The sequence below is a fragment of the Syngnathus acus genome, chromosome 12 (genome assembly GCF_901709675.1).
Source record: "Syngnathus acus chromosome 12, fSynAcu1.2, whole genome shotgun sequence".
In the NCBI taxonomy this organism is placed as follows: Eukaryota; Metazoa; Chordata; class Actinopteri; order Syngnathiformes; family Syngnathidae; genus Syngnathus; species Syngnathus acus.
The window spans coordinates 8,566,142-8,588,620 of NC_051097.1; the positions used below are offsets into that span (position 1 = coordinate 8,566,142).

Below are 22,479 nucleotides of genomic sequence, written 5' to 3' on the forward strand. Positions count from 1 at the left end.
AATCCTCGCCAATTTGACAAGTTACTACTGTACCTCGCAGATGTGACACAGAAAATGTCTGCGGGTCCCATCAAAAGCAATTAGCCTTGAGCAAGTGCTGCCATTTATAGGCTCATAAAGTGGGCCAAATGAGAGACAGTGACACATAAAGATATCAGAGAACAAGAGGAGGAAACGTGGAAACAAAGTGATGATGGAAGGCAAAGAAGAATTGAGAGCGAGGGAAGGAAAAGAGGAATAGCTCTGTAAAAGGAGACGGTTTTGGCCATGTGGACGCCATGTGGACACTTGGCAGGAAGTGTGGAATCCCACAATAAAGAAACACATAAAACATAATCAGAGGGTATCTAAACGTGAGTATACTCAAAAAGCAGACTTTACTACAAGCAACTATTTGAAGAACAATTGGAAACATCATGTACTTTACGTATGGCCTTAATACGTTGCGTTAACATGAAAGCCGTCTTTTTTTCGTTATAACACAATGACATCATCATCGCCGCTTAGCTTGTTTACACTAACAACGCCAGATATAACTGCGCCAAATAGTTTTCCAGTGTTCCGTAACAGAGGGTTAGGGTTAGTTTGACCGAAATCGCCAAATTAACTAACGCACAGCTTGCCAGTGCACTTCTTGGAAAAATGGACAGAAATAGGCAACAAATCACATTCTAGGGTCGGGCTACGCTAGTTGATGACATCACAGTATCTGGCTCAGTGTGAAAATAGCTTCAAGCATGTTTGACCACAGAGCTTCCAGTGCCATTTTGTCCAGAGTCCCCCATCCTCATTGCTTTCAAAGGAACTACTGGGGTAATACTTAGCGCTAAGCTAACTAGCTAGCTAAGAAGTAACTCCTGAAAGCCGCTGGCTCTGTTTCAGAGAACAATCGACTAAGAAACCATACATCTTAAGATAAAAGCCCTTTAAAATGTTAAAAAATACTTTTGAACATTGCAGAAGCCCAAAAAAATGAACAAAATACTCATCTAGCATGATAATCCTTCCCCAAATATCTTTTACACTAAAATACCGTCTCTTTGGTGAACCATCTCAGTTATCGTCGGTCAATCAGCCTTAGAATCTGCGTCTTGTGGTTTGCTTCAAGCCAAAAGAGGCAAACTTAAAAGCGGGAGGCGGACCAATGAAGGAGTATAAAGTGACATAAAAGACAAATGGCAGAAGCATGGTTGTTACCGAAGGCCATTCAGGAAAGAGATGTTGGGGAAGCAGATCACAACACGGAATATCATCTCCCCCAGGAGCACGCATTTAAACTCTCCCTCGACAACAAAAACCTCGACAAATAACAAATGAAAATGTCAACTTGAAATGATCTTTTTTAACTCCATCAACATCTATCCTCTTCTACTTCTAAAGAATCCACTTAGAACCGTTTCCTCCTCTTCTGGTCTGCTCCGTAAATTATCCAGGAAGTTCCACCATAATAACTTTCACAGACTTGCTTTCATTCACAATATTTCAACACGAGCACTCAGTAGCGAGGAGACCACTGCCAAGACCAGATTGCGGTCGAGATTGTTTACACGACACTATTTTTAAATAAAGAACGTATTAAAACCGACGTGGCTTTGGCCGTCAGCATACTTGAATGCTAAAGTCGGTTGTTTGTGTTGGCGAGTAAATCTCGAACAAAACAACAGAGACTGTCTGTCCGACCCCAAAAACCTTGATCGTGTATCAATAAAAACATTCAAAACTCTCTTCTTTAATTTGGTGGTTATATTTTTAATTGTTCTTAAAAACCAAAATGTGTCAACTTCGTGCATTTCTGCACCTTTTAAACGAGCCAAACTATGCATTCTCCAGTTACGACACGCTACAGGAATCAAAGTCTGTGCCCAGCCTGGAACAAATGCAGTTCAATCAGTTTTTACAGTGTTGTTTTTGAAGGAAAAAAAAAATAAATCCTCCGACTCTGCTCCACTGCACTCGCCAAAGGAACCCGGTCGGCTGCCAACAGCCGGCCACTTTGCTCATTAGCCAGATAATGTGTTTTTTATTTTTACAGCATGGCTACTTTATCCTGCAGTCTCGCTACCAGCGTCATTCTCGCATGCACGGACGGACACACGCCGGCAGCGATTAACAACTGCTATTTATTGAACAAAGCCATCAAGCTGCCCACAGCAAACACGGCACACAATGAGGAGGAATTGGAGAGCGGTGACATCACTGTGTACACTATTGACAATAGTATTGGGACACCTGCTTGTTAAACTGACACAAAGTGCAAACATGGAGTTACTCAATGTTTCCACTCTTCTGGAAATACTACAATTTTGAATAAATCTGTGAGGATTTTTTTAAATTATTATTATTGAAAATTTGAAAAATAAAAGTTCACTGATTAAAAATCGGTTCCACTTCATCCCAAAAGTATTTTGTAGTCAATTTTCCATGGTTTGTTCAAAAAAACGTAAAATGAGATGTTTGCGTCTCCGTGCCTCCGAGCCGTGTTATGGTTAAAACATGGGTGTTTTGCGTCACGTGACAAACCGAGTCAATCGGAGGTGTGTACGATTGGGTGGGTCCGCAAAGTGGCCTGCTGCTGCTGACATTTGCCATTGATCATGTCGCTTTATAGACTTTCTGCGGTTAAACCCCCCAACAGATGATTACAGTGGGGCCTCTGTAAGGCGGAGGGGGGGGGGGGTTATGATTTTCATCACTCCTTGGTTTTCCCACCCCCACTTGTAAGGTGGAAATGACTTTCTAAAGCTAGCTTGGAGATAAATGGTCAATTTAAATTTGACCTCTGTTATGTTTCTATTTCATCAACCTCTCAAGCAAACAGTTGCACAACCCACGCCGGCGCAAGCTAGCTGCTCTGTGCTAATCCCATGTGAAATATATAGGACATGGCGCATTAGCATGGGTGTGTTACATGAAAGAAGCGAAAGGCTAATGTTAATCGGAATTAGTTTGTAATTCCCAGACAAAAGAGAGCGGATTAAAGTTGACATGTTCGCATGACTAGACTGCTTTTGGGTTGAGCCCCCCCACCACCACCACCGGCCCCGATCCAGAGGACAACATGTGGGTGACGTGGGTGTCGCAGCAGTGACTGCTCGTGTCCACCGGGGGATTACGTTGGGATTGCTTTAATCATTAAAGGACGTTTTCCAATATACAACAAATTCATAGTCATCATAAATCTTGTCAGTGAATGTACACTTGTTAAATTGTTTATCAAAACATTGTTTGCATTTAAGAAATGTTTTACGATAGCAAGTCTGTGCCAAATAAATAGACCTTTAATTGGAACAATACTTCCCGAAAATGTTGTTTGGGAGATTCCAACTGCACTTGAAGACTCTTCAGAGTCACAGAGGACACGATGTAACAACAGTTTTCACAAGCTGCCAACAAGCTGTAAATTCTCATGTAAAATAGGCCCAATGTCCCTTTAATGTCTAGACAGGAGCGCCACATAATAAAGACAAATGAGGCCCGATCGGTTATTCATTTTCATAAGAAGCCGTCCCAGCTTCTGATCTGCGCCGTAAATAAAATCAAGCAGGTCTTTATATCCGCACATTAGCACGCCACACCATCCCCCCGCGCCTTTAGAGAGCTGCCTGTGTTTTACGACCCCTGTGCATCTTACCAAGGATACACAGAAAAACACAAAAAGAGGCCTGCGGTGGGCAGTCCACATAAACCCAGCGTCTGATATGAGGTGGGCCAGGAGAGAGAAAGAAGGGGGAGTTACCAGAAGGGATTTTCCAAGAGCATTTTACGACCAGGGTTGTATATCACAACCAATCCAGGCAGAGGCTAAAATGAGAAGACCTCGTTCTCCCTTATCACCGATAAATACACACAAGGGTTAATTCATAAAAAATCGTGAGAGTAAAATATCGAAGATTAAAACACACAGTGTTCCAGGATCCACGTACTTCTACACACACAAATCTCAGAGGGATGACGTGTAAGAAGACCTCCTGCGATCCAGTCTGGCAGCCAGCTTACACTCTGGCAATGCCGCTGCACACTGTCACCTCCACTCATGGCTGGCTTGTTACAGGATTTGTGGAGAAAATCCCTCGCACGTACACACACACGAGACAGATCCACACGCAAGACCAGTTCCGTGTCCTTCAGAACTATCTTCACTTAAGTATTCTTTGGGTTAATATGACGGGGAACCGATTTCAAATGCTGATACAGCAAAAGCGAATTCAGGTCATCACGCAATGCCACAAGTGGCTTCCACCTTCCAAAAACATCTGAGAGGTGAGCAGGCTTGACCCTTTGTGCTCCTAATTGCTCCACTGCAATAAAAACCTAAATAATCAAAGCGCTTTCTTACCATGAAGTAATATTGCTAAAAGGTCCGTGTCACATCATGTTTCAAAGTAATAGCAGTGGACAGGCCAGCTAACAGAACTAATCCTCCTAACGCTTAATCACTTTCATTCAACCTTTCCACAAATCTGATCTCATCTTCTTTCCCTGCACACATTGAAATGCGTTTGTTGAACGCGTCTTTCGCCAAATGTGCAGCAGTTTGCTATTTAACCCGTTTGGAATTAACCCCAGGAAATGTTAATGAGGATACACATTTAAAATTTGTATGTACAAGGTATTTCATGGAAAATTGACATAATTGTTTAGTCTAGAAGCATCGCCAATTCTTGCTCAAATAATCTCAAAATTTGCACCAAACAAAAATGTGCATAAACCATTTAGTATTATTTTACATTACAGTATACATTATTTTTTTTCTAAATGTAACAGGTCTTTGCCGCTTGTAACGTAACGTCAGAGTGGAAACACTTATGTTAGCCATGCTAGTTAGCTATGCTAGTTAGCTATGCTAGCCATGCTATAGTATTTATTTCACTAATTCTAGACACTCAAACTCTTGTAACTGGTTGCAAACATTCATTTGAAGACAACGTTATCAAAATATACTAAAGTTGTCAGGCTCACTTAATAGCACTTTTGAAATCATGACCCCTGATGGAACAGGTCAAAGGTCGAACACAAATATTGTAAAAAGACCTGTTCTATGACATCACTCCTTGCCTTTAACTCCACCGAATGACACACTCGAGAATGTTCTTTCCTTTCATTTTTTTTCTCATCTGTCATTATCTCTAAAGATGTGCTTGACGACATTCTGTTGCTGTTATGCATCTTGGGCACACACGTGAGAGGTGACAGCATCCCACAGCTGCCCGCAACTTCATTTTAGTACTCTCCTGCTGAGAGCTTCAAAGTGTTTACAACAATGCGTGTTTTCTTTGTGTATCTGTGTGTGTATTCCCGTTACGCAACGGGCGAGATCTTCCCATCTGGGCATCTCTTGACCAGCCGAGCGAGAGACGACAGCTCTGCCTCGCCTGCTCAAAAGTGTCCTCCTCGGCTTCCAACCGTGCAACATGGGGCCTCGAAATGATGCAACATTTATCATCATCACCGACACTGTCAGCCCGTTGGCCCTCATCATCTTTACACATGCATGGCGGAAAACAGGGTCCATCTCCACAGGGTGTCAAACAAACTTCTTACCCACCAATCTAGATTATCCTGCTAAATACGTCAGTCTGTAACACATACCACCCCCTCCCCACCCAATTCTCCATCTTCCTCCCCACAGGGCTCATTGTGGTGGAAAAGATGCTAAAACAAAGAGAGCAGACAGCGCCGTGATGATCCTCAACGTAGCAGCTGTAACCGAGCTCCATTTTCTTTTTTTTTTTTGCTAACCGTGCACAATCTTAATGGTTGTGGCAATGTTTTTCCTGCGAAAATCACTTCAACACATCTTTCACATTGACTGCAAATGTTCCATACAGGATGTGAGAATTCTTGTACTCCTCTGCCCATCACATCCTGCCTGGGGGGGGGGAGCAAAACAAAAGCACAGACACAAAAAAACACTTACATTTGATTTCAACCAGGGCCACAATGTCAGTGGCACAGTTCAAATAAATGAATTAGAGATGCACAGACAGGAGACGCGTCTGCAGGAAATGTAGGCAATGAGCGCTATCTGATTTCAGACTGTAACACATCCCGGAATAATGATATGATAAATATGCACTCGCGCTGGAATTAGGATAAAGTGTGCCTCTCATTATCAATAAACCCAAAGCTAGACATAATTGAGAACAGCACTTGAATAATCGAATGAAATTGAGCACTTCCCAAAAGCAGATTCCTGCTGTAGTGCCAAGCTGACCTGCGGGGGGCAGCAAACTATTACAATGCAACGTTAAAATAGGAGTAGCAAGATAGGCTGCCTGTTAGCTTATCTGGTAATTTACGCTACAGTTGTAAACTCCTTGTCATGTGTACTGTGGAATGACAAAGTAACACAATTGTTACGTCTCGATTTTTGCCCGGCGACAGCTCTATCGTTCGGCATACAATACAGTCTCGGAATCTAAACTTGGTGTTAACCACAAAGATAAAAATTAGAATCGGCCTCGAGAAGAACGTGATAATTGTTCACGATCATTTTTTAGAGATATCTGATGAGTTGGCCTTTCAGGACTTTGGTTGAACAAAGGGCCGATTATCTGCCTACTACTAGTGGGGGGCGGGGGGGGAAATGTCTGAAGTTGAAGCCAACAAACGTGTTTGTCAAAGAAAAAAACAACACCAGCGTTAAACTGAGGTTGAACCACAAGCATGAGAATAGCTTCATTTAGTCAGACAGACAACTGCGATTGAATTTCCAGACGGCGATCTCATGTGAGAAAAGGCCGCTTCAACAAAGACTGACTGCATTGTTCTCCCACACGAGTGACATTCCAGGAATAAGCAGCAGGAGATCTTTCTCCCACGCGAGGCTAACATCTGAAGAAGAGACTGCACGCATACGCTTTACACTCACAAGACACACGTTCAACACAAAGGTCACTCACCGAGGTGGTCTCCATGGAAACTGTTATCGTGCGACATTCTCCCGTGATGAACAGCAGGTGGCCAGATTTGACCGGTCTTGCGAACGCTGACAATGGTGGCCTCCGACATGACCACGTGGCCCCCCTGCTGCCGATGGTGACGCTTCTGCGACTGCGGCGTCGGGGGGCTGCTGCTGTCGAAGGAGTGCTGGGAGTTCTGGGAATTCTGCGACGGCGAGCGGCTCTTCTCTCGGAAGGGTCGCCGGAAGGCCGTGGTGGGGCTGGGCGAGACGTGGCTGGACTGTCCCGATGAGAAGTCCTCCTCGCTGGACGTCAGGTTCTCGTTGGAGCTGCAGTCCGGCGTGTAGCCGCCGCCCCCGCCGACGTCCTCGAAGCTCCCCGGGGAGTATGAGCGGCGGGGCCACGTCAGGAGGTGATCGTCACCGCCGCCGTGGTCTCGCATCTGGACGCCGCCCCGCCCGTCGCCGCCGCCACCGCCTTCGCCCATCATTACGCCACCGACATAGACGCTGGAGTAAGCTTGGAAATCAGAGGGTTGCCAAGGCGGTGGAGGAGGCTTACCACCGTTGGATCTTTGAAGTCTCTGATTGGGTTCTCCGTCTTCATACTCTGCATCGTAGCCACAGGTGCTCTCGGTGGACCGACCCCTGTACACGGGTCTGGCGCGAAGCTCCCCGGCCACGGTTGCCAGGTTACCAGGCAGCGAGTGCAGGGATCTCTTCCGCTCCATCTGCATGGCTTGGTTCCCCAGGGAACTGATCTTGTCCGAGACTTCGCGCTCATTGACCCGAACCAGCCCCCTGTCGTGGTGGAACTCCATGTTGGTGTAGAATGGTGGCGGTGGCAGCGGCGGCTGCTTCTCTTGACCTTTATCGCCCACAGAGTGAGAGTTGGCCCGCTTGATCCTCTCAAAGTTGGATCTTAGAGCAGCCACACCGAGGCCCATGCCAAGCTTGTCTTTGGGGTCGCAGGGCAGCTCCTTCTCCGGGGGCGGAAGTACTGGCCTTCGGGGCGACGCGGAGACGCCTCCTCTTTGCTTGGAGGGCGAGAGCCCGTCCAGATTGTCACAGGATGTCGACTCAGCCTGTTGGGGTGCCTCGAAAGCCGACTCCAGCCCGTCTCCGTGGGATGCCGACTTCCTCGCCGGTTGGGGTCTCGGTTTGGATCTGCCGGTTCCATCTCCGTGAGGCTGGTATCGGCTTCTGTCCACGATAGGAGCGGCACCGTAGCCGCCGCAACCCACCCCGCCGGTCTCCTGCATGTGCGGCTGCTGAGACTCTGCCCCCTGAGAGGCACTGGGGTCCACCCCCTCATTGAGAGGCGTTTTCCTAAAGCCCCAGCGCTGTTTGTCGTAGCTTTTCCTCTCCTTGGCCAGGAGGGTTTGCAGGTAGATCATGCGGAAACGTTCCTTGTTCACTTCTTGCTCCAGTCTCCTGATGGACGCTTTGCATCTCTCCAGCTCGTGCTCGATACCTCCCACAGACCTCAGCTCCATCTTGGGGGGTTCCGACTCAGGGAATTGAGCTTTCCACGCCTCGATGAATCCCACCGGCTCTACCATATTGTGTCTTATTTGTCCAATTCAACGCAAGCTTTCCTCACAACAGCTCACCTGTGATTAAATAGTGTTTTCAACAGGCCTTTAAGATGACCTGGTCACCAGCACAAACTGATGACACTTGTCGTGGGCAGCATATCCATTTGCGGACAACACAGCGGCTGTTTAGGATGACCGGACGGAGGAGAATGAGACATAATGGAGGAGAAAAGGCGGTCTTTTTTTCTCGTACATTATTCCAGATTATGTCACTTTAAAGAAGGAATTCAAACAAATAGTTGATGTCCACTGTCAACTCGAAAAGAATCCTGAAAGAAAATGTCTAAGAAATAAACCGTCTCTTGGTTTGCCGACGGTTTGTGTGGGTAGGTCCGGACTTGGTAGCCCCGACAGGTCCGTCTACTCCTAGCCGACCATTAGGCTTCAATCTCAGGTGCTGCTGCTCCTTTGTACCGGCTAAGCGTACGGAGAAAGGATCATACGGACGTAACGCAAGCGAAGACAGTCTCGGACTCGTGTAAAAACCGAGGCGGCGGTTCGGTGGCAGTCAACCGTTCGGTTACTAGCTTCATTTTCTTACCCCGTGTGTGTGGTAATGTTGTAATTTAGTCCGCTTTTCCCCAGCGGTTTGGTCGTGCTTGCTGGGCCGTGATGATGCGGCTGTGTGTGCTCCCATCTCACAAATGTGAAGACAGAGAGAGTGGAGGCTGCGGGAGTGGGCGGGGCCAAGGACACTGAGCCAGATGCTTAAAGGGACAGTGCACCGATCTCTTGCCCCCGCCTCCTCAAGTATAGATTTACATATTCTTAATATTGAATTACATTTGAAGTGTTTGTTTTGTTTAAGCCCCACTGACATTTCGAATACTCTATCGTTATAGGAACAAAACTTACTAGTACTTTCTTCTATGGTGTCAAAATGAGCTTTGGTAAAGCAGACAAGTTTAGTTCAACACTGCCATCTGCTGGACGAACGAGTCATTGCCGCCAACATCATGTCCTCATAAGTTCATGGGCCAAATTATTAGGCCACACTAAATATAGAAAATACGCAAAGAAACTTCAAATATGATCTTTATTTACCTGAAAACACAACCTCTGTAATGCATCTACAATCACTATCAGAATTTAAATAATGATAGTCATATTTTTACATGTGATTAATATACATATTTTTTTAGACCCAGGTTCCTTTGTAGGGACCACACAGTACACCTCTTATTAGATCACAGTTTTACAGCAGTTGCCAGACATACAGGATCCTAAAGACCTATAGAGGCAATTGAGGAAAAAAAAAAAAAACAGCACTGTTGTATTGCAGGGATGTCTTAAGAACGAATAAATCACTAGACAGAAAATGATCGGCCTACAGTAAATAAGATGAACGCAAGCAGTCCAAAGCCAAATTCATAGTGATGAGTTGTTTCTAATAATTGTGCAAACAGTACAATAAAAACAGTGATTTTCAAAAAGTCTACTATAGAACCATCTTAGAATCTTAAGTCTGAATGTAAGAGTATTTATACATTAGAATCTATAATTACAAACTGTAAAAGCCTACATACAGCTGCGAGGCATGCATGATGTTTGTACACAAAATGCAAGCTAAGACCAAATGCTCCCAATGTTGAGTCACTACATGTCAAAACTACCATGAAAGAAGGGAAGGACGGAACATCATGCTAGAAGAGAAGAACATGTTGGACTTTCCTGCGCACTAAAATGGAGGCTGGGTAGAAGCGTATGTAAAATAATAATAAATGCATCATGTATTTGGTCTCTTTCCTGTGAAAATCGGTTTCTCTGTGCACCAAAACCACAAACACGCACACACCACGACTGAACAAAAATATAATTTGCATCAGTTTTAGCTCGTAAATGTTTTCTATATTTCACATAAGGCCTATTTGTCTCTTATAGTGTCCACAAATCTATCGTGAGCACTTCTCTGTCAAAATAATCCAACTTCTTGTGTGAGAGAGAAACGGGCATTTTGTGAACATAGTAATTAAAAATGAGCTCCAAAACAAATGTGTTAGTATTTTTGTTCAGTGTACATACATAGTTGTCATGGAGAGTGGAATGATTGATGGCACTGTCCTCCGAAAGCCTTCAAGATTTTTAGGACAGCCAACCTAGGAAAAGAGAAACAATGTCAGATCATTGCCATTGTGGTTATTTGGATGATTAAAAAAACGAAAGGTTGAAAGTGGGTGGCACACAGGTGACATTCACAATGCGAGCATGTGGGCAAGTTTACAATTCAGATTTGATGATGGGGGAGAATAAAAGTGAAATACTCACTCTCGTGACAGGGGGAGCCAATGGAAGGCATTGAAGGAAGAGAAGCACACCAATGTTGTTACACAAACACATCCAGGCGTCTTAGTATCACTAACATGCTTTCAATATCCACAATGTTAATGCGGTGAACTGGATGGCCACTCAAATATGTTCACACCAAGTCTGGTAAATATGTATTTTAGATTCAAACTAATATCTAAAAGCCAAGCATTCACAAGTGGAATTCAAGTATGCTTTGCATGTTGCTTCAATTTATATCAAAGAACAACAAACACTTTGATTCAAAGGGTTCATGAGTGTATTTTTCTTTTAAGTAAAAAAAACAAAACAGTTTGGGGGGTATTCATTTGGAATCATTTGAGTCATAATTAATTTTTTTAATATTGTCCTTTGAATCAGAAGCCATCACAACGGTTATATACACATATCTTGAACTACTTGGTCTCTAAAGCAAATGGATTTAAAAAAAAAAAAAAAACACACAAAAGGAATCTTTTTTTTTTTTTTTTTTTTTAAATGGTTAGAGGGAATGTGAGACTGTTCCATTTTCTGCACAAGCGACCCAAGGGGCGCACCTCAGATGTTACAACTGAGCAAGACTGTGGGGAACCATCCAGAGATTTAACAGAAAAAAACCAAAAACATTTGTATCACATTGAGGTAGCTGCGATCTTCCCAGTGCAGAAAACAACGGCTTATTTTAAATCATAAAAGAAAAGTATCCATAACATTAATTTCTAGTCTTACATTTGGAGAAGAAGGGGGGCGCATAAATTAGAAATGAGTAACCACATACGGTTCATGCTTGGTCACAGGACATGCAGTTTAGATTTTTCTGGAATTCGTTTTTTTGTGTGTCCTCCCCCACGTCATCTAATCGAAGCATTCCCAACATTCACACCCAAACCTTTCCCCCTCCCCGCTCTTGTCGGCCACGCGTCGCTTGTCCTCTGAAAAAACGTTTACACTGAAGACACAATGGTTAACATTAGAAAAGAAGAAACATCAAGGCAGTACGTCTAAGCCACGCCGGTCCAAACGAATTTACAAAGCCATAAAAAAAAAAATTGCATAAAATAGTGTTCAATCTCTGTACAGATCCACAATCTTCCAACTTTCTTTTCTTAAGTGGCGCTAAATAATAATTACTGTAGTGACACTGGAATGATGACACTCGCAGACAACCGAAAGGATAAAGCTTAAAAAGGCATAGGGGTTCATTTTAAAAGTAAAAGTGAAAAATGCCAACTGTCAATCTCGTCTACGTGATAGTCATAAAGCCTTATGCCAACTCAAATCGGGTAACTTCAACGTGAATTCAAATTTACAGTTGCTCCTACTCATAGACACACACACACGCGCATACTAACTATACAAAGACACACACACGCACACAAGCTACGCACGTGGAGGCGGGCAGAGAGGGATGAAGGATGGTGGGGGGGGAGCCAAAGTGTGGCATGGGGGGGGGGGGGGGGGGAGTGATGGCTGTGATGAAAAAGTCGAGGTTGTGCTCAAGTCAGTCAGCACCAGAACATCTCGGCCATGTTAGTGTCGGTGCTGTAGATCCAGAGGACCAGGGGGAGGGAGAGGGCCACGAAGGGCCAGGAGATGCCCTCCATACATGCAGCCAGGCAGCAGCCTTCCGAGCTGGCCGCCTTCTCCAGCTCTTTACCCGGCTCCAGGTAATTCCTGGCCGCAAATTTCAGCATCTCGTCCAGTAAAATGACCGGCAGGGAGATCTTGAGCACCACTAGCCACTGGGTCAGATTCAGGGCGGTGATTTGGAAGATTATCTGGCAGGATAACGGCAAGAAAAAATAAGTCAGTGGTGTGGAAGAGGTCACTCATTGGCTGGCACCCACGTCACTCACCAAGCCCCCCCCCCCCCATCTTATATAAATACTTGGCAGGTGTAGCTTTAGTGTAGGCCCCTATAAGACATCCTTACCGGAAGAGGCTCCACATAGAGGATGAGGAAGTGAAGAGACATTGAAAGGCAAATTGCTCCCAGCAACCACACGTTCTCCCAGGGAGGCATACGCAACAGAGACTGGTTCTCAGATACGCTGAAACACAAAGCCACATATTTATTGTCATCTTTCAGATATTTATGGAGTGTGGAAAAGCTCAATTCAAAAACAAACCTATTGAGAGCGTTGCACATCTCGATGGTGACCAGCACAGACAAGGCCATGGTCATTGGATAAGGAGACTCAAACACCTTACAGTCAACATCCTGGAAGTCTATGTTTTGTGGTCCACACTGCAGGAAGTGGCTCTGAAAGCAAAAAAAACATTGTTGCTGGAACTTGGGGGAGAATGTGAAGGCACCGAGTTGCCATGAGAGAAATTAGACTTGGAGTTCATACCAGCTGGTAAAATGTGATCCTGGGTCCATCTTCGGCAGCGACAAACCACCAGGCGGCGGCGCCCACTGTGGCGGCGCCCACGTAGCCTGGCGAGGCACAGCAAGAACACAACTTTATGAACGCTCTGATCAGAAAATGAAAGTACAGAAAAGACTGGGCAGCACACTATCACCTTCAACACGATCTGAAAGATCATATTTATATGCTTACTTGCAAGTGCTGCCCGTTTTATTTTTCTAAGATGATCTGCATTCATTCCATTCACACACTCGTTGGACTTACATCCGATGGCGAGGTAGCGGAAGAAGAGCCACCCGGAGATGAGGGGCTCGCGAGCGTTGCGGGGGGGCTTGTTCATGATGTCCAAGTCTGGCGGGTTGAAGCCCAAAGCGGTGGCGGGCAGACCGTCAGTCACCAAGTTAACCCAAAGCAGCTGAACTGGGATGAGCGCCTCAGGGAAGCCGAGGGCCGCCGTCAGAAAGATGCTACAATACACACCAAATTTTTTTTTTTTAGAAAAACTGAGCACGCTGAAGTGAAAAAAAAAATGTTTTGTGTGCCCCCACTTACCAGACAACTTCTCCCACATTAGACGAGATGAGATATCGGATGAACTGCTTCATGTTGTTGTAAATGGCCCGGCCTTCCTCCACCGCGGCCACAATGGTGGAAAAGTTGTCGTCGGCCAACACCATCTCGGAGGCAGTCTTGGCGACCGCCGTTCCCGAGCCCATGGCGATGCCAATCTCGGCCTTCTTGAGAGCGGGGGCGTCGTTCACTCCATCGCCAGTCTGAAACCAGCAAGGCACAACATGAGACCCACAACAATCTTCCAAATTTAAATGACTCTTTTTCTCATCTCACCATAGCTGTAATCTCATCATAAGACTGCAGATACTCGATAATCTTGGATTTGTGGGACGGCTCCACGCGGGCAAAGCAGCGGGCCTTGACCACGGCTTCTCGTTGCGCGGCAGGGCTCAGATCGTCAAACTCGCGGCCCGTGTAAGCCATGCTGGCGACGTCGTCGTCCTCTCCAAAGATGCCGATGCGTCTGCAAATTGCAACGGCCGTGCCTGTAATTGGCAGAAGGAACCCATTATTTACATCCTGGGCTTTTCAAGAAAACAACGTTTTTTTCGTGTGTTTTGCACATACGTACCTTTGTTGTCTCCAGTGATCATAATGACTCGGATGCCTGCCAGACGACAGAGCCTAATGGAAGCCGCCACCTCCGCCCGGGGAGGATCAAGCATACCCACACAGCCCACGAAGGTCAGGTCAGTCTGAGGAGAATAAACAAAACCATATTTCTTGTAGCCACACGCATTAAGCACTAACATGGCAATGCCACAAAGTTGAAAAGTCAGCTGCGGTTACCTCGTAGTCAACAAAGCGAGTGCAGTCCTCCAAGACCAGCTCCTCTTTGCTCAAGGGGTTGTCTCGGGTGGCCAGAGCGAGACAGCGCAGGGTGTCTCGGCCGCTTCCGTATTCCCTGATGACTGCCATCAGTTTGTCCTTGATGCTGGGGGTCATGGGCACCTTGGTGGCGCCCACGCGGACGTGCGTGCACCTGTCAATCACTCCCTCGGGGGCACCCTATGTAGAGCACACAGACCTTTAGGGAACATACTCAATAATAAAAAGTAAGCATGCTCAACAATTGGCTCAAACATACCTTGACAAACATCTTGACCGCAGATGAGCGGGCTTTGTTGGGGCTGCAATACACAGACATGGACTTCCTGTCTCGGGAAAATTCTAACGTGAATTCTTTCTTCATCAGCTGCTTGATTACCTGCAACACAACAGAGCCGGTCAGTTTTTTTTTTTGGGTTCATCTTTCGTATTTTGAGTAGAGTTAAATGTTACTTACGGAGTTGCAGGCATTGGCTCTCTCGATCTTGGAAAGGCCTTTCAAATCGGTGTCGAACACATTCATCTTCTCCACCAGGCACGTGAGAGCAGTCTCGGTGGCCTCGCCCACCTTCTCATACACACCTTTAGTCTGGAAATGGGAAGAAAAAAAAAAAAATTTAAAACCACAGCGTCTATCACCTGACAGCAGAGGTGAAGTACATTTCATATGCAAACGCACGTCGTTATAGTCCAATGAGGAATCGTTGCAGAGAGCACAGATAGTGGCCAACTCCACCAGGGCATCATAATTGGAACATTTCACCTGTTTGCCATTCTGGTACCTAAATAAAGACACAACACAGGCGGTTATTAAATAAGCCTCAACACGTCAATGCAATAGGATGACTTTGTTATACACTGCACTCACACTTCTCCATCTGGGGCATATGTAGAGCCGGTAACAGTAAATTCCTTCAAGGAACAATGCTTGCCGTCAGCCTGGTCAATGATAAACATCTGCAAAGCAAAAACATTCAGATAAAAATGATTTTGAAGAGAGCAATTCAATTATACAACATCAGACTTGTGGAGGTTCTGCAGGAACATGGGACTGAAGCAGCATCCAGCAGATGGCAGCAGTTTACCAACATTCACAAACAAGCAGCCATCTTTAAAAGTCCTTGACAATACATTTGACCCTGATGTATCTTGGCTGTATAAATGAGGTGAAATGAATTGGGGGGGAAAAAATGGAGCTCTTTTAATTGAAACGTGTGCCTTACCCTGCACACAGACATCTGATTGGTCGTCAGTGTGCCGGTCTTGTCGGAGCAGATGACAGAAGTGCAGCCGAGGGTCTCCACAGAGGGCAAACTGCGGACAATGGCGTTTTTCTTGGCCATGCGCCGTGTTCCTAAAGCCAGACAAGTGGTGATGACGGCAGGCAGACCTGAAAAGCAAGATGTTTCATGATCAAAAAGACGCTACAATCAAATATTGTGTCAGATCATCAAACTTTGCACACCTGGCCGATATACAATCTCGGAAAGCTGCCGAGCTTACCTTCAGGGATCGCAGCCACTGCCAGCGCCACAGCAATCTTGAAGTAATAGACAGCCCCTCGGATCCATGAGCCTCCATGGACGGGATCGTTGAAATGTCCAATGTTGATGAGCCACACAGCGATGCAGATCAGCGTAATCACCTGGCACAAAAAAAAACGCAGGCCACAATTCATTTTGACGCTTCAGACGTCATAAGGAATCAAACCCCGTGCACAGCCAAATAACCCGAGCGCATTACTTTAGAGAGTTGCTGTCCGAATTCATCCAACTTTTGCTGCAGCGGCGTGCGCTCTTGCTCCGTGGCGGCCATCTCGTCACGGATTTTACCGATCTCCGTGTTTCCACCTGTGGCCACCACCACGCCGACGGCCTTGCCGGCTGCAATGTTGGTGCCCTGGGAGGAAAGGGAAACTTGCACGTTTGGTGAAATGTGGAAGTGGATGGACGACTATGCTGAGCTAAGCACTTATGTAATCGACTTGAATGTCACATTTTAAGCAAACAAACTCTCACAGGTCACTTACGGAAAAGAGCATGTTCTTCTTGTCCTGGTTGACCGCACGGGGGTCTGGCACCGGGTCAGTGTGTTTGATAACAGACACAGACTCTCCTACAAAGAGGAAACATCAAACGGTCACATGTGCAGCAGTTGTGACGGACGCTGCAGTGTGTGGGAAAAGTCTTTCCAGCTGTCAAAGCAGGCATGACAACCATCAAGCGGCGCCGTGATAGGTGGGAGGGCCGCTGATGTCGCCGCAACCCGGCATGTTCTGATAGGGCGCAACAGGTCGCGTTTGACGGCTGCGTGGCCTTGAATGGGGAAAAGACGAGCGGAGGGAAAAGAAAAAACGCTGAAACCCTAAAAATACCCAGAGGAGTTTCGCTACCAATTAAGGTAGTTGGGAAGGACAAGATTTAAGGCCTCGATTCACATAAAACAACCCTCACGTGTCGCATCCATCCTTAGATGCCACTTTGAATATTTTCCACTGCTGTGCAAATCACCCGCCCACATCTTCCTTTTCGCCACATCCCTCAGATTTGATTGTTTTGTATTGACTGTGTGGACGTAAAACTAGAGGATGGCTTAGAGGGTATTAATGTCAAGGGGAGGGAGGCGGGTCATTTATTTTTCAGCAGCTTGAAAGGACCGTGTGGCAGCTGTACAATCACATTTTGAATCTAGGTGAAGGAATTTTACCTGTTAGAATTGACTGGTCAACTCTTAACGTGGTTGACTTGATGGAGGTCAGCCTGATGTCGGCGGGTACTTTATCACCAACTATGGAGAAAAAATAAAAACACAAAAAATTCATTAGCTGCATTCCATGCTTAAGCAACGTTGCAATATCAACAAGCGATAAAATACATTTATCGCAACTGTTCCTGCAAACGGGGGAAAACAACGAGCAATGTGTGTTGGCTCTAATCTGCGACCAACAAGAACGGATGAGCATCATAATGGATTCTTTGATCATTAAAGCAGTTGAATGGAACAAATTGCCAAGTGAAAGCGTCTTGACACAACAGAGACAAAATGGGAGTGCAATCCTGGAATCGAACTGGCTGACCCGCTGTAAATAGTCCCAACTATTTTGCTGTCTAATAAGGTGCGGGCAAAATAACATCCATTTGACTTATTAATCAGCAGTCAGTCATTTAATCGCAAAGATCATCAAGAAAACTGCGCTACACAAAACGTTTTGCTCTAATGTATGGCTTGAGTTCTGTTAATGAACCGCCTGGGAACCAAATCCAGATCCATTACGCATCCTTTCCTCAATAAACTTCAGACATCCCTTGTAAAGCTAAATGTAAACATGCAGCAAATCCTCGAGTGTGTCGTCCTTAGAAAGTAGTACAGACAAAGAAGATTTTAGGATCAAACAGAACGTGTGCTTTGGGCTATTTCTCTGATACTTCTGTAATTTTGCAATATAAAAATTGCAATCTTGAGACCCTTGTGAAGACAGTGAAGACAGACACCCCTTGAGCCTCTGAAGTGCCCAGGGAGGGGAGAGAGAGAGAGGATGTAAGGAGAATTAGATGCAAGAAGTCCTGCAAAACACACATCCAAAAATGGCTAAACTATTTTGATCAGCTCCAAATGGATTAAAGGGGCAGGACCAATTTTTGTCAGCACATGTGCCAACATTCTCACGACCAGTGTCAGGGAGGGTGAAGTGACTTTTTTTCCACCCTCAATCCATATTATCAATAAGAAATGAAGAAACAAAAAGCATCATCGCCACTGTCCGATGCCAATGCACAGATCCTTTAATATCAAACTCCTGAGACAAAACACGACCAAATATGGCTTGCTACTAAACTGGACGCTGTCAGAAGCTCCTCTTCACCACCTGCCTACCATCAAACGACTTTGGAGCTCATCTCTTGAACAGAAAAACAGCAGGACGACGCAAATCTGCATTGGCGTCACGATTAGATTCCCTCAAGCTACTACCAGCAATTTCACCTCAACTTGTTATCATTTTGCAGAGTCCCCATATATTCTTCCTAAAACAAACTTTGATGGCGTAATCCAAAACTTTGCGGATGTATTTTTAGCTCGTCTTATTCCGGGAATGCGCTGGCCGGAAGGAGGAGGGACTTTTCCTCACCCCGATGTGAACAAAGGAGATTATCTTTGATCTGATCCCTGGAGGAAGACAAATTGTGTATAGTTTGGGTCTTTTCGGAACTGAACATCTCCGGGCCGACTGTCAAAACAAAACGACCACGAGGATAAGAGTAGAAATCAATTTGAGAAGAGCACACTTTGCATCTTCCTCCTACCAGCTACTCCGCAGCATGGAGGGGGGTCGGATTTATTTATCTTTTTTTATTTTGTTCCATGATGCGTTCTGGAGCGGAGAGCGAGGCACGGAGGCCGACAGCCTTCGATGACCTTTCGCAGGGTCACTCGGGGGCCTCCAGAGACGACTTGTGCTCTTTCCATGAATAGAAAGATCACAATCCCACCCACGCAACGATAAACGGCGCTGTCAGTAAAAACGGCGCAATAATTGCGGGGGGAAGCCAAATATGCAAGAGTGGTGGGATGGACAGCCGGGAGTTTGGGACATGTTCATCTATTACATAACTGTTCTATTTACAGTCATATTTCTGACAGTAAATCGCCCAAGAGGAATCTGCAGTATAGGAAGTACATTTTTCCCGATCGCTCAATTATTTCAAAATATTGCAGAGAATAAAGTCATCATCTTACCTGCAACCTCCACAATGTCCCCTGGCACAATGTCCCTGGCCTTGATCCTCTGGACAATCTTCCGATCCTGGCGGTAGACCTTTCCCATTTCTGGCTCATATTCTTTTAGGGCTTCAATTGCATTTTCTGCATTACGCTCCTGATGTTAAAAAAAAAAAAAATCCAGCACATTATGAAAATAATTACATGTTCAAGCTGCTTTGAGTGCTCAAGAGATTACAATCATAGAAGTATGAAGATTTTATGACAGGTAAGATTAAAATGAGGCACGCTGCCAAAGAAAACAGTGACGTTTTATACACGACAACAGTCACTAGTTGAGGAGGCTTGCTTAGTTAAAAGTATGGCGCAGTGTCACCGTCGTTTGTTCATCGAAGAGTTTCTTTACCTGCCAGACTCCAACAACGGCGTTGGCGATGAGAATAAGCAGAATCACAAAAGGCTCCACAAACGCTGTTACGGTTTCTTCTCCTTCTTCAAACCAAGCCAGCACCTGGACCAAAGGAAACATGAACATTAAATGCAACTCAGACAATAAATCTTGATTAGCAAAACTAGTTAAATATGGTTGAGTCCATGAAAGTAAGTCATCTACTTTCCTTTTTCATTTTCCTGCAGATTACATAATACAGGGCACGTATTAGCTCATACCAGCTTACCAGGATGTAACTAAAATATTTGATGAGTCACCACTGCCTCAATTACAATACACAAAAAGCAAATGACATTTTGAAACAGGGTGGTGGAAACTGCAACTGATATCAACCAGCCCTTCTGCACGCAATCAAATATGATTCAAAATTAAAGCAAACTTTTTGAATAAATGCATTCAAATATAAAACGTTTGGATATTATTCTCATTATTACGAGTATTTATTGTTTTGTGTTTGATCTTTGGGCAACTTAGCTGTATTGCACAATTGCTCCAAGATTTAATTCATAACAAATACATTTTATTTGTAGGCGATGGCTAAACCAGCAGAATGACACACTGCTACCTATTCATTTCCACTTTTATCAGTCTACCAGTGTTCAAGTATACCTAAAGTATTTGCCACTCAAACTTCAAATGGCCCTTTGTCAACAGGCTTTTCATCTCAATGACACGTAGGTGATATATTCATCTGTTCACTGATTAACAACGCCACAGTCTTTCACTCCCAAGCGCAAAGGCCCCAACTGGAATTGTGTTAACATCACTGTTGTGAGACAACGCAGGCTCAGAAGACAGGTTTGATTTGCATTAAGAGCAGAAAAACACTTCCTTTCGAGTACACTCCGCAGGACTCGCGCTTAATCTACAAGGATTTATGTTTGCTAATAAAAGGTTGTGGTCTGTGACTCAAATGTATTTGCCTTAGACAGACAATTTATCAAGAATCCCTAAACTGCTGTTTTCCGTTCACTTTAATTCCCGCCCGTTGAATCACAACCCACTCAGACAGGGTTACTTCAACAATCCTTTTAAAAATAGCAGTTTGTAGCCACAAAACAGCTCCGGTTTACATTGAGCAATGACAGAGTAATACTCACAAAGGATATGCAGGCAGCCAGTAAGAGGATCCTCACGAGCAGATCTTCAAACTGTTCAACCACCAGCGTCCAAAGAGACTTGCCTTTCGAGAAGAAAAAAAATAAAGTTATTTAAATGAAGCATATTTTCAGTATATAACAGACAGTTAATATGTACTCACCCTCCTCTGCTGGCAACTCTGCACATCGTCATGAAGGAAACCCAGATAAAAAATAAAAAAAAGTTAAATAGAGTTCCATCATTAGTATACAATATAGTACACGACAGTTCCACAATAACTATTGTATTCGTAATGTAAATCAGGTCAGTACTCGTTTACGGCACTTCATGACGCACACAGTGACGTCACCATCTGGTAAATGTCCGTTACAACACCGGTGGAACGGGCCATACAATTGTAACACGCCACGATTTAAGAAGCCCCGATCCTTACCGTTAGGTCCAAATCGTTCCCGTTGTTTCTTGATTTGCTCCGAGCTCAGGCCGGTGCTCTCGTTCACGTTAAAAAAGGTGTAAACTTCTTCAACCGTCTTAGTGTGCGCGTTGTCCATGGTGAATGGCCACTCGAGGAGACCCGTATGCCTCTACTGGTCCCGACCTCGACCTGACACAGTCCTGCCTTGCTTCAAAGCGATTTGGTTTTAAATTAAAATAAATTAAAATAACAAAACGACCTTTAACTGTGGGGCTGTGTATAAATTACTTAGAGGGCAAAACAACGAGCAGGTGTCTGCTTAGAGGGGCCGAATTAGCGGCTAAGGTGCTAACGGGTAAGTTAGCCGCTCAAGCTAAGCTAACAATTCGGCTCTGGCTTGATTTCGCCGGTCGCGCTTTGCTCGCTCTCCCGAGAAATCTGCAACGGATTGTTCATATCATCAACGCCGTAAACGTACGCCCCGATCTCTACATAGACGACGCAGCCCGAGAAAAAAATTACACGGACGAATTATATAAACATGCGGTTGTCTTGTAGCTTACTCCTAGCCTGCTTTGAGTATGTATTATTGCGGAATCACCAGCGTCTTCTACGGCTCTACGCTATTGCATTTGTCCGCCGCAGCCTTCGTGTGAGTCGAATGCGGTGTTCGGTGTCCGCATGTGGAACGCTCGGATTGGTTACTCAAACCGGAAAAGTCTCGTTTCTGATTGGTTACTCAAACCGGAACTCCTTTACTCGCCATCTTAATTTTCTATGGAAAGAAAATCTAATAAAAATAAATATAATCACTCTAATGTCCACCATTTATGTTGTCTGTGCTAGCAAATCAGAATCATTGGAATCTTATTTATAAATTGGACGAATTACAACTCACATTTCTACAAGTATATTGTGTGTGGGCGGGCCCTGTGATTGGCTCGAGTGACGTCGGTTAAATTAACGAATTAATGAATGAACGACTAAATAAAATAAATGAAATATTTGTTTTGTTATCTCCGGGATGCTGGTCACTTCTGCTAAAATCAGCTACATCCTGAAGTCAAGAGAGAGCCACAATTCTGATTCAACCAGTGTTAACACGTTTTTGCTGCTGTCCAGTGGATAAAAGGTTTACTACATAATGATTCACAATGCACCTTTCTTCGATTTTCATTGGTAATCTCCTTACAACATACAGTAACTTCCATACTTTTGTACTAATATAATCAAATCCGCAC

General features: G+C 44.8%; 2 protein-coding genes across 4 annotated transcripts in view; both read right to left on the reverse strand.

The window, feature by feature from the left end:
• bcr (BCR activator of RhoGEF and GTPase) overlaps positions 1–9,152 on the reverse strand; it is a 36,923-nt gene extending 27,771 nt beyond the window's left edge. Inside the window, exons 1-2 of one of the 2 annotated variants that reach the window (XM_037265415.1) lie at positions 7,464–9,152; positions 6,903–7,379 (exon numbers count right to left, since the gene is read on the reverse strand). In XM_037265415.1, coding sequence (XP_037121310.1) covers positions 6,903–7,379; positions 7,464–8,463 — 1,477 coding nt within the window. In that variant the 5' untranslated portion in view covers positions 8,464–9,152. Of the gene's footprint in view, positions 1–6,902 lie in introns of both variants that reach the window. The other variant, XM_037265414.1, reaches the window with a different exon arrangement.
• Positions 9,153–9,517: 365 nt separating this feature from the next.
• On the reverse strand, positions 9,518–21,913 carry atp2a2b (ATPase sarcoplasmic/endoplasmic reticulum Ca2+ transporting 2b). 2 transcript variants are annotated; one of them, XR_005099605.1, is made up of 24 exons: positions 21,257–21,913; positions 20,984–21,001; positions 20,823–20,905; positions 19,678–19,782; positions 19,290–19,428; positions 17,262–17,342; positions 16,585–16,670; positions 16,299–16,454; positions 16,059–16,200; positions 15,779–15,945; positions 15,424–15,512; positions 15,235–15,337; positions 15,013–15,144; positions 14,815–14,934; positions 14,517–14,735; positions 14,299–14,422; positions 14,001–14,212; positions 13,707–13,927; positions 13,419–13,621; positions 13,137–13,222; positions 12,912–13,045; positions 12,716–12,833; positions 10,765–12,560; positions 9,518–10,595 (listed from the first exon to the last, which is right to left on the reverse strand). XR_005099605.1 is itself a non-coding variant. In XM_037265372.1 (23 exons), exons 1-23 carry the CDS (start codon positions 21,372–21,374, stop codon positions 12,288–12,290), a joined length of 3,129 nt encoding a protein of 1,042 aa, XP_037121267.1. In that variant the 5' UTR covers positions 21,375–21,913; the 3' UTR covers positions 9,518–12,287. The 2 variants fall into 2 exon arrangements, 1 of the variants encoding a protein (XP_037121267.1); XM_037265372.1 differs by having other exon boundaries at positions 9,518–12,560.
• Positions 21,914–22,479: the final 566 nt, after the last annotated feature.

Bases quoted from the DNA above. Each gene is read 5' to 3' on its own strand.
- atp2a2b (XM_037265372.1), bottom strand. From the start codon at position 21,374: ATGGACAACGCGCACACTAAGACGGTTGAAGAAGTTTACACCTTTTTT. The intron at 19,783-20,822 runs GTGAGTATTACT...CCTTTGGTCCAG, and splicing joins TGGCTGCCTGCATATCCTTT to GTGCTGGCTTGGTTTGAAGA. The intron at 17,343-19,289 runs GTAAGATGATGA...TTTTCTCCATAG, and splicing joins GGACATTGTGGAGGTTGCAG to TTGGTGATAAAGTACCCGCC.